At 45.1% G+C, this 11,315-nt stretch overlaps 2 protein-coding genes across 2 annotated transcripts; both read left to right on the plus strand.

The window, feature by feature from the left end:
- Positions 1–1,398: 1,398 nt before the first annotated feature.
- Positions 1,399–5,970, plus strand: LOC121578597 (mesencephalic astrocyte-derived neurotrophic factor-like). Its single transcript, XM_041892964.2, has 4 exons — positions 1,399–1,636; positions 2,300–2,427; positions 2,563–2,704; positions 5,025–5,970. Exons 1-4 carry the CDS (start codon positions 1,546–1,548, stop codon positions 5,207–5,209), a joined length of 546 nt encoding a protein of 181 aa, XP_041748898.1. The 5' UTR covers positions 1,399–1,545; the 3' UTR covers positions 5,210–5,970.
- A 626-nt stretch (positions 5,971–6,596) lies between these two features.
- Positions 6,597–11,108, plus strand: LOC121577919 (putative RNA-binding protein 15B). The gene has a single exon (XM_041891907.2). The coding sequence runs from the start codon at positions 6,839–6,841 to the stop codon at positions 9,392–9,394; it is 2,556 nt and encodes an 851-aa protein (XP_041747841.1). The 5' UTR covers positions 6,597–6,838; the 3' UTR covers positions 9,395–11,108.
- Positions 11,109–11,315: the final 207 nt, after the last annotated feature.

Genomic DNA, 11,315 nt, shown 5'->3' on the forward strand with positions numbered 1-11,315 from the left:
ATTGTGTTAGCATGAATCAACTGTGATGTGGATTTTAGATGTAAATAGAAACACTTTTTTCCTACTCACTTCAACTACTGTGATGTGGAATTTATTCACTATTATTAATGCCTAACATTAAATATCATGTTTTATTGACTCGCTGCTGCTTCAACTTGTCATTATTTATCAGTTGTTATAGTGATGGGAAAATACATAACTAGGTCATTATCCTAGCATTTACGTGTACTGTAAATGTATAATTTCATCTGATTTAACGCCATTCACTAATAATTTTGTGTGGGGTTCTTTAGCTAAACTTCTAAATTGGTAAGGTAATTTGATATGCTGTATAGTACCATCGAAGATTTTTACAACACTCAAGATACACCACCACCTGCCGTTTCCAATGGGAGCAAATGAATCATAGTGGTCAGAACAGGCAAGCAGGTGGGAAGAGCCAAGCACGAGCTAGTGAGATCCTATTGGCGCGTTCTAGCAAGTATTTTGTATATTTCCGTTAGGTTAGTTACCCACCGTATGAAGTGCGCGTTTGCAACGACTCAATTCGCCCTCGCATTACTAAACAACTGGCAAAGGGTAAAGTCTACTAAACGTCATCCACTCTGTTCGTTTTGAGAACAGAAAACTGTATTGATATCAGATGTTTCATCGATGACAAAATTCGCAGTTGTCGGCCCAGTTACAACTCGCTTCATACTCTCCCACTAACGCCCACTGGTTTAGTGGAAATGAAACCGGGTTGCTAACGGGTTGAACGTGGCACGTGTTTAACAACAACCAGTTCGGAACTACAACCTTGTTCCGACTAGCACATGAACGCAGCATAAATTCATGGTTGCCTGATTTACACCAACATCCTGTAAAACAGCCTAAACCAGAGAGGTGACCATATTATTGTGCTTTCTATTCTATTCTATGATCTATATTATATCATATTATACAAATTGACACAGACAACATTATCCCAATGAATAAAGAGCAGTCACTTTCTGCTCTATGCCTGATGTTCCTACCGGAAATGATCAGATATGACTGTAAACAGAGAGGAAGAGACAAAACGAGAGATTTCACTCTTGTCAAAATCTATCCAAAATAAGACAAATGCGTTTCTATGGGCTCATCTTGGACCTAAGCCTTCCCGCCTTTGGGACGACTCCCATTGTTAGGGTGGAGACATGAGCATCTCGTCATTATATATAAATCTCTGCTTTAAAGTAATATACAGAGCTCTAATCCAATCGCATGGCGCCAACTGGACGATGTCCCCGGAACGAAGAGCACGAGACCAATCAGAGAAAACTGCGTGGACTGTTGCAGGAAACGAACCAATCGCGTTCTAGAGAGTGAAAGGAGAACCAATGGGAATCCTGCATAGGTTGATGTGTTTAGCAGGAAGCTTCGCAGAATCAGGACATTGCGTGTTCACATTTACCGGCGTCGACTCTGGATGCTCATGTGTAGTTATCATTTTTAGCTAAATAGTTTTGTATCGTAACATTTACATCTAACTAGCTAAAATAGAATACGTGTATTCATCGTAAAATGTTGTGTTTGAGTAGTTTATCGGTCGCCCTCGCGGCGCTAACGTTGGTACCGAGTAGTAGCGACGCTTTGAAAGATGGGGATTGTGAAGGTGGGTTGGTTTGTCTCATATTTACGTCACTCTAACTATGGATATAGCTAGTTAGTAGTAGCTAAGTTTTATGGCAACCTATGTTGTGAAACTTATGTTGTACAACTCCATGAATTATCAGTCAATCTTCACCAAATTGATTTTGACTTGCTAACTACAATACAATAGCTGAGAAGATCTCTTTCAATGTGGTCTTCTGGCTATACATATATTTTTTAAAGAAGTATTGTAGTTTGCTGTAGCTAGCTAGCTTAGCTAGTACTTGTCAATGAAGTCATATAGCTAATTGCTCATTAAAGCCTTGCTTGTGCCCAAGGCCAGTTACTGCATGTGGTTTCAGTTGGTGACGTTTTGTGCTTCTTGAGTCCTTCGTGAAATTGTTATTCTTATCTCAGATGTGATGGCTGATCATACTTGAGTAGAATTGGTCAGGTTTATCCATAAGTGTCATAACATAGACTGATTGACCATAACATAACTCAGGTTTGTAGGTCTAAATCCTGGCCCACCCATATGTCTACAACAACTGGAGTTACCTATTTCTGGTCTAGATGAAATGTTTTTATCTGAAGTTTAGCTAGCCTATAAGGGAATGCGTAAGTCATGATGTGTCGCCACTTTACAGTCCTACCGATGACGGTGTCTTCTTGTTTTGCCTTTCAGTGTGTGTGAGCTTCCTGGGTCGGTTCTACCAGACGTTACAAGACAACAATGTGAAATTCACCAGTGCAGACATCGAGAAGGCCCTCGTCAAAACCTGCAAAGACGCCAAGGGCAAGGAAAACCGCTTTGTAAGTGATTTAGGCTAATATTTTTGTTTTAGTTTAATGGAAGTCTAATCGGTAAATTACATTGTGTCCTATCCAGATTATCCACTGGGTTTGTTGTTGATTCATTGCTGTAATTTTCTTCCTTCTTTACCCTAGTGTTACTACATTGGTGGAACAAGTGATGCAGCCACCAAAATTCTCAACGAGATCTCCAAGCCCTTGAGCTACCACACACCAGTGGACAAGATCTGTGAGAAACTGAAGAAAAAGGACAGTCAGATCTGTGAACTGAAATACGGTAAGAAAAAAAGTATTAAAAAATAAATAAATCTATGTGTTATTGTCAAATACACTGGATAGGTGCAGTGAAGTGTGTTGATTTACAGGGTCAGCCATAGTAGTACGGCGCCCCTGTAGCAAATTGGGCTTAATTGCCTTGCTGAAGGCCACATCAACAGATTTTTCACCTTGTCGGCTCGGGGATTCGAACCTGGCTCAGTGCTCTAACCGCTGGGCTACCTGCCGCCCAGGTGGACCCATCTCACATGACTTAGTATGCAGTTGTTTAAGTGAAATCAATACTACAGTTCTGAACCACACTTACGATGTGTATAACATAATGATGTATACAGCCTAAGCTAATGTAACATACACAGCATGTTAATATCGCTCAGTACTACGTGTCTCTCTGACAGCTAAAGCCTTCTCAATGTTGTCTACATTGACATTTTAGTCATTTATACTAAACAAAAAATATAAACGCGACATGCAACAATTTTCAAAGATTTTACTGAGTGACAGTTCATATAAGGAAATCAGTCAATTGAAATTCATTAGGCCCTAATCTGTGTTTCACATAACTGTGAATACAGATACGCATCTGTTGGTCACAGATACCTTAAAGGTAGGGGCTTGGATCAGAAAACCAGTCAGTATCTGGTGTGACCACAATTTGCCTCATGCAGCGCGACTCATCTCCTTTGCATATAGTTGATCAGGCTGTTGATTGTGGCCTGTGGAATGTTGTCCCACTCCACTTCAATGGCTGTGCGAAGTAGCTGGATATTGGCAGGAACTGGAACCCGCTGTTGTTCACATTGATCCAGAGCATCCTAAACATGCTCAATGGGTGACATGTCTGGTGAGTATGCAGGCCATGGAAGAACTGGGACATTTTCAGCTTCCAGGAATTGTGTACAGATCCTTGCGACATGGGGCTGTGGATTTCATGCTGAAACATGAGGGGATGGAGGCGAATGAATGGCACGACAATGGGCCTCAGGATCTTGTCACAGTATCTCTGTGCATTCAAATTGCCATCGATTATTTATTTTTTTTTAATAAATGCAATTTTCTTCATTGTCCGTAGCTTATGCCTGCCCATACTATAACCCCACCGCGACCAAGGGGCACTCTGTTCACAACATTGACATCAGCAAACCGCTCACACACACAACGCCATACACGTGGTCTGCGGTTGTGAGGCCGATTGGACGTACTGCCAAATTCTCTAAAACGACTGACGTGACTTATGGTAGAGAAATTAACATTCAATTCTCTGGCAACAATTGCACGCTCCCTCAACTTGAGACATCTGTTGTGGGACAAAACTGCACATTTTAGTGGCCTTTTATTGTCCCCAGCACAAGGTGCACATGTGTAATGATCATGCTATTTAATCAGCTTCTTGATATGCGACACCTGTCAGGTGGATGGGTTATCTTGGCAAAGGAGACATTTTCACTAACAGGGATGTAAACAAATTTGTGGACAATCTGAGAGAAATACGCTTTTTGTGGGTATGGAACATTTCAGGGATATTTTCTTTCAGCTCATGAAACATGGGACCAACACTTTACATGTTGCGTTGATATTTTAGTTCAGTATAGCAGATGTTCTTATCCAGAGTTACTTACTGTAGTGAGTGCATACATTTTTTTGTACTGGCATCCCGTGGGAATCAAACCCACAACCCTGGTGTTGCAAACACTGTGCTACACCAACTGAGCCACACAGGACATTTCTCCTATTACCTATTTTGTCCCTCGTTAGTTCCCGTAGTTTAGTCTCATGAGACTACCACAAAACGTTTAGCCAGTATTGTTCTTTATAGCCGTCACAATACCAGTGGATAATTGTTTGTGGATCATGCATAGTTGTTGTATTTGGACATAGCCACATAGGACTACATTGTACAAGCTATTTACAGTATATACACGAACGCGGGTGTCTGACGAAGACCTATTTTGAACGTCATTACCGTACCGTGGCCTGTCTGTGGAGGTTTGTGTGGGACTATGATTGCCCTGGCAGTGAAATGTGATCCTTCTCTCTCTATATAGAAGGTGGAAAGAGACTCTGCATTCTACTGTGTGCTCCCATGTTGTCAGTGAATCACATTGGAGCATAGAATAGAGTGTTACTCCATCTCGAATCCTCTGCCGCACAGACTTGACATACCTCCTGAAACCCCTCCTGAAACGTTCTTTAGCCAGTTACACCACCGAAAAGCTAGCAGTTCGGCATTGCGGGCGGTGACGTTTCAAGCTCAGGAGTGAGGTTACGAATCCAACTCCATTCCACTATAATCTTTACTTCCCTCTCTCCCTTGCCTGCAGACAAACAGGTGGATCTGAGCACAGTGGACCTGAAGAAGCTGAAGGTAAAGGACTTGAAGAAGATCCTGGAGGAGTGGGGAGAGTCATGTAAAGGCTGCGCGGAAAAGTCTGACTTCATCCGCAAGATCAATGAACTCATGCCCAAGTACGCACCCAACGCAGCCCAAGCAAGGACAGATCTGTAACGAAACGGAGGGGGATGCAGACCTGTGTTCGTTTTCAGTGTCTCGGAGTAGGAGTGCTGATGTAGGATCAGTTTAGCCTTTTACATCATAATGAATAAGAAATGGTCCCAAAAAACCCACCTGATCCTAGGTCACACCTCAACTCTGAGACACTGTGTGTGTGTGTCCCGAGTACTACCCTATTCCCTAAATAGTGCACTACTTTTGACCAGAGCTCTATATGGACCCTGGTCAAAAATAGTGAACTAAGTAGGGGATATGGTGCCATTTGGGGGATACTTTGTGACTACAGGCCCTGGTGAAGGGGCCATGGTGGCCCTGAGGGTATTTTGTGGTGTGTAATGTTCGCTGTGCGGTATATGAACCACCCGACAGTCTGTACATGACCTTAGTTTCTTTTTGAAGGGATAGACTTTATTATTTGACTTAATTAACGGTATAATCAAATAGAACAGGGGTGTACAAGCTTTTAGGCAGAGGGTCCTAGACAGTGTGGGTGCAGGTATTTGTTCCAGACAAGCAGTAAGTAAAGGTCCTGATTCTACTAATCAGCTAATCAGTCTGTAAATCGAATACCGTTGAGTTGTGATACTGAGGTGTGGCACTGCTTGGCTAGAACAAGTACCTGCACCCACACTGTCCCTAATCCTCTACTGATGAGGTTGGAAAGAAGTTCCAGGAAAATACAAAACTTGAAAGGAAATTTGCTGTTCTTTCACACTGAACCTTTCATGTAAGACCTGATGTTTATTACAACTGTGCTATACTTTTTCATTAAAATACACACAAAAAAAAACTGTGTCAGAAGTGCCATGATCAGATGGATATCTAATGTTGCATGAATAGTTGTGCACCAACTGATTTATCTGGCTTAACTACATTACCAAAGCATATGACTCTCCGGAAGCTTTTTTCTGAATGTCACAGCCCTTGAAGGGAGCTTCTGAAGAACAGCATAAACAACATATTTCACTAATGGGAGGAGTGTATGTCATTAACGTATGATTAATATAAGGAACTTAGTCAAACTTTTCGATCAGATGCTGGGTCATTTCTACTGAGCTATCTGATTCTCTTTGTATCAATTTCACCTATTGCGAGTCTATTCCAGTAGGTTTGCGTGTTGACTGAATGTAACTGGAAATGCACTTGATATTCTGCAGTGTTTATGCACTGTAGTCACCAGATAGAAATACACGCACCATTTATTTCATGTTGGCACAGTATAAATTTACATGATACATACAAATTCCTGTCAAATTATCTAATTTGTGTCGCATATTATTTGCAAAATTGAGGTTAGGGAAATATGCGTTATATGTGACGTCACTACCCCTCCCGCTACGTCGACTCAAACCCCTCCCATTGGCGAAACGCGCACATTCCTTTTGTCCAAGATGGCGGCGTCGATGTAGGTTCACTGATGTTAATATGTTTTTAAAAGCGTTTATCCTTTTATTTCAGAATAAATGCAAAGTCTCAACGTCGCGGACATTAGTTACAAGTTACTAAATCGTCCGTGTCTGTGCAAGGTCTGATAAAACCGAGGAATTTGATTCCAGACCGAATTATTTCTGCAGACGCTGGCTGGCTAACTAGCTAGCTAAAAAGTTTGGGCATCGTTTGAAAATGAAACGACAGGCCGGGAGGGACTCCAGTCCTAGTCGGGCTTTAGCGAAACGAATACGGGAAAGAGAGCGTGAACGAGATGGGGCACGGAGAGAGGACCTACCGCCCCCACCGCTTGCTTTGCTGCTCGCTGAAAGCCGAAGGCAAAATGCTCGGAGCAGGAGTAGAGAACGAGAAAAGACGCGGCTTCGGGAGGAGCGCGGGGCCGCTGGAGACCCCCTCCACCACCGACAACAACACCACGACCTCAGTCTGATCGGCCGCCCCCCTCTCCGGACTACAGCCGCCCTGCCTAAAGGCAAAGCGTCGACCGAGCTACTGGGCCCCCGGGGGGGAGCGGGGGGGACTCTGGAATACAAATCGTTGCTCATTAGCAATCTAGGCTCGGTACTTTCTGACGAACATGTTGAAGACGGACTGTTCCACGAGTTTAAAAAGTTCGGGGACGTTAGTGTGAAACTATCTCACACTCCAGAGCTGGGCCGGGTTGCCTACGTGAATTTCCGTCACCTGGAGGACGCTAAAGAGGCCAGGCATGCAAAGACCAGGTTAGTGCTGTATGATCGCCCCCTTAAAGTAGAGCCCATGTACGTTCGTCGTCGCAGCTGCACACCGCCGGATGTGGGCTACATTCCCATTCATGGCGCCCCATATCCCCCTTATAGACAGAGGTCCCTCTCCCCCGGGGCTGGAGTTAGCAGTATCAGAGACATCCGACCACTGAGACACTACCCTGTAGAGGGTTTGGGACTGAGCAGAGAGAGGGAAAGGATCTTAGATTACTATGGGATGTTGGATGAGAGGGGGCGGCCATACGGGCTGCCAGTACCTGAGCATGAAGACATAAAGCCAGAGGACGATGCGCGGGCATGCAGGAACCTGTTCATTGGCAACCTTGATCACAATGTCACTGAGGGCGAGCTGAGGAGAGGGTTTGACAAGTACGGCATCATTGAGGAAGTTGTGATTAAACGTCCGGCGCGTGGTCAGGGGGGAGCCTACGCTTTCCTCAAGTTCCAGAACTTAGACATGGCTCACCGGGCCAAGATAGCCATGCAGGGCCGTGTGATTGGTGGGAACCCAGTGAAGATCGGCTATGGTAAAGCTAACCCCACCACGAGGCTCTGGGTAGGTGGCCTCGGCCCTAGCAACTCCCTAGCAGCCCTAGCCCGAGAGTTTGACCGCTTCGGCAGCATCCGAAACATAGACTATGTGAAAGGGGACAATTTTGCCTATATTCAGTATGAAAGCTTGGATGCCTCCCAGGCCGCCTGTGCCCAGATGAGAGGTTTCCCCCTGGGAGGCCCAGAGCGGAGGCTGAGGGTGGACTTTGCCAAGGCGGAGGAGCCCCTGCCTCGTAGCTACCCAGTGGGGTACCAGACCCCTGTGCCCCTGCCTGCCCACCTGGACCTGGTGCCAGAGGGGTACGGCGGGAGGCACCGCGACTGCAGCCTGGAGAGAGAGCTCCGTACCAGGGACCGCTCACCACCCTCCCACGCCCTGTTCACCCAGCGGGAGAGAGAGAGGGCTCTGCTGGACAGGGACAGGGGGGACAGAGAGTTCACCAGCCCAACCAAGAGCCTGGAGCGTAGGGGGGGTGAAGCTTTTGGGGGATCCCGTGGAGGGTGGGGGGACCGAGCAGCCCGGAGCCGCAGCCGAGAGCGCTGGTTGAAGGAGAGGGATGCTGCGCGGGCTGGGGGGGAGAGACGGAGACGCCACAGCCTCTCCCTAGACAGGCCCTCTCAGGAGAAGGAGAGAGGCAGGTCCAAGGTGAGAGGAGGAGGACCAGCCTCTCCAGAGGACAGCCCAGACAGAGCCAGGGTCAGAGCCCCAGACTCCACCACCGAGCCCAGGGGACAGAGCCCTGACAGCAGCCGCCACTCCAACGAGGACCGGGGTGGTGGTCTGAAGACCGGCGGGGACAGGGAAAAGGAACGCGACCGTGACCGCAACCACAGAAACGCGAGCGACAACAACCACACCTCGTCTGACACGCCTAATAAAGACCCCAGGACACTCAGCACGCTGTCGGAGTATGCCGCCACCCTCGCCAAAGCCTGGCACGGTCACTTCGCCCTGAAGAATAGCTGCTTCCCCGCTAACATGCACCTGCTCGAGGGAGGCTCTGGGTTCTTCCACTCTGTCATGAAGGACCACCAGGCGAAGGGGAAACTGACCCAGCTTAAGATCGCCCAGCGACTGAGGATGGACCAGACCAGGCTGGACGAGGTCACCAGGAGGATCAAGCAGGGTGGGTCCGAGGGCTACGCTGTTCTTCTGGCCCTCCAGGGCCCAATCGACCGCGAGGCCCCTCCACCTGAACCAGGCCTACAGATCAGACTCCTCCGTCACCTGGTCACCTACCTGAGGAACAAGGAGGCTGCAGGGGTGATCAGTCTACCGGTAGGCGGGGCTAAGGAGGGGGGAAAGGGGGGCATGCTGTACGCCTTCCCCCCCTGTGACTTCTCCCAGCAGTTCCTCCAGACCGCTCGCAGAACTTTGGGCAATCTGGATGAAGAACACCTGGTGGTAGTGATTGTCAATGACTCTGGCTAACCACAACAGAAGACACCTGGTGGTAGTGATTGTCAATGACTCTGGCTAACCACAACAGAAGACACCTGGTGGTAGTGATTGTCAATGACTCTGGCTAACCACAACAGAAGACACCTGGTGGTAGTGATTGTCAATGACTCTGGCTAACCACAACAGAAGACACCTGGTGGTAGTGATTGTCAATGACTCTGGCTAACCACAACAGAAGACACTTCTCTGTCTATAGCGTTAGCTGTCATTTGTTATTTCTCCATGTAAACAACAGACTGAGCTCTGAGCAAGGAACTAGTAGTTGATAGTCAATGACTAATTAAATAAGACACCTGTCTCTGTGGTGGTAATGGCTGTCAGTTTCACTTCCGTGTGAAGGGACTGAACTGTTGTAGGGTCTAATTTAGATTAAGATAGTACGACACCTCGTCCGTCTCTCTCTGGGGGAGAATGTTCCTATGTTCCCCTCTACGGCACCTATGCCCCTAACAGACAGTGTCACTGCTTTCATGTACAAACCGAGACCGAGCTGCTGTCACTCCAAGCAAGGGATCCTTTGAGACAAACTGACAGACTTTGTATTAAAATACTGGAGGAGGATAGGACAGACATTTTGTCTGCATTTCTTTGTATGTAAGTGAAACACTACAACTGAGTGAGGGATTGTTGTCATACTGTTTTTTTTTTTTTTTTTTTTTTTTTTTTTTTAGAACTAAACTGACCAAGCAGTATATCTAAAGGCAACTTCCACAACGGTAGTATTTTTCATATGATATGATTCTATGTATGTTGTATTTGTTTTATTTGACCATTCCAGAAGTTCCACCTTCTTCATCATTTGAGAATTGTGTGCTCTGATTGGCTGTTGCATGCAGGAAGCAGGAAGTAGTTTTCTTGTACAGATTTTACCCTCTAACCGGTGGTCAAGTTCCACTGCTGTTTACTGGCCGTTGATTTTAAACCGTTGTTGTTTGAAATATTTTTTCAGCTACAGATATTATTTCTTAACAGTTCTGTCTTGGCCCTAATGTGGTATTATAATGTTCATGGCTGGTTTGTTTTAGCTTTTTTTTTAAATGTACTGAATGAGCCTGTAGCCTATTTGTGTGTGATTTTTGCATATGAGAGAAAAGGATTGTTGTTTCTCTCTTGTTAATGCAACACTCTATAAGGTTGAATGGGTTACCTCTACCTCTACAATTATTTAAATCATCTGGTTTTTAAAACATTTTTTATCACAGACATGCAATACAAATGAAATCCACCCACTGATATGTTGGAGTCAGTTAATTTTCTCCAAGCAGTTTCTTTGAGCAGTGCTGTAACACTAAAATACATGTTTTATTCATCTATTAGTTGAGGTGCATTGCATGTTTTAAACCTGTCTGTCCGTTTGAATCATACTGGGCCATTTTAATGTTTATTTGAAGAAAACATCACCTGAATGAATGGACTAACTCTGAGTAGTAGAATAGTTAAAAGGAAAAGTGGTTATCACTACTTAACATCAGACTGGTGTTAGTTAAAAGGAAACGTTTTTATCACTACTTAACATCAGACTGGTGTTAGTTAAAAGGAAACGTTTTTATCACTACTTAACATCAGACTGGTGTTAGTTAAAAGGAAACGTTTTTATCACTACTTAACATCAGACTGGTGTTAGTTAAAAGGAAACGTGTTTATCACTACTTAACATCAGACTGGTGTTAGTTAAAAGGAAAAGTGGTTACTCTTAACACAGACTGGTTAAAAAAAGTGTTTATCACTACTTAACATCAGACTGGTGTTAGTTAAAAGGAAAAGTGTTTATCACTACTTAACATCAGACTGGTGTTAGTTAAAAGGAAACGTTTTTATCACTACTTAACATCAGACTGGTGTTAGTTAAAAGGAAACGTTTTTATCACTACTTAACATCAGACTGGTGTTA

Source organism: Coregonus clupeaformis, chromosome 12 (assembly GCF_020615455.1).
Source record: "Coregonus clupeaformis isolate EN_2021a chromosome 12, ASM2061545v1, whole genome shotgun sequence".
Classification (NCBI taxonomy): domain Eukaryota; kingdom Metazoa; phylum Chordata; class Actinopteri; order Salmoniformes; family Salmonidae; genus Coregonus; species Coregonus clupeaformis.

Coding starts and splice junctions, on each gene's coding strand:
- LOC121577919 (XM_041891907.2), top strand. CDS start 6,839: ATGAAACGACAGGCCGGGAGGGACTCCAGTCCTAGTCGGGCTTTAGCG.
- LOC121578597 (XM_041892964.2), top strand. CDS start 1,546: ATGTTGTGTTTGAGTAGTTTATCGGTCGCCCTCGCGGCGCTAACGTTG. Junction 2,428..2,562: donor AGGGCAAGGAAAACCGCTTT/GTAAGTGATTTA, acceptor TCTTTACCCTAG/TGTTACTACATTGGTGGAAC. Junction 2,705..5,024: donor GATCTGTGAACTGAAATACG/GTAAGAAAAAAA, acceptor CCTTGCCTGCAG/ACAAACAGGTGGATCTGAGC.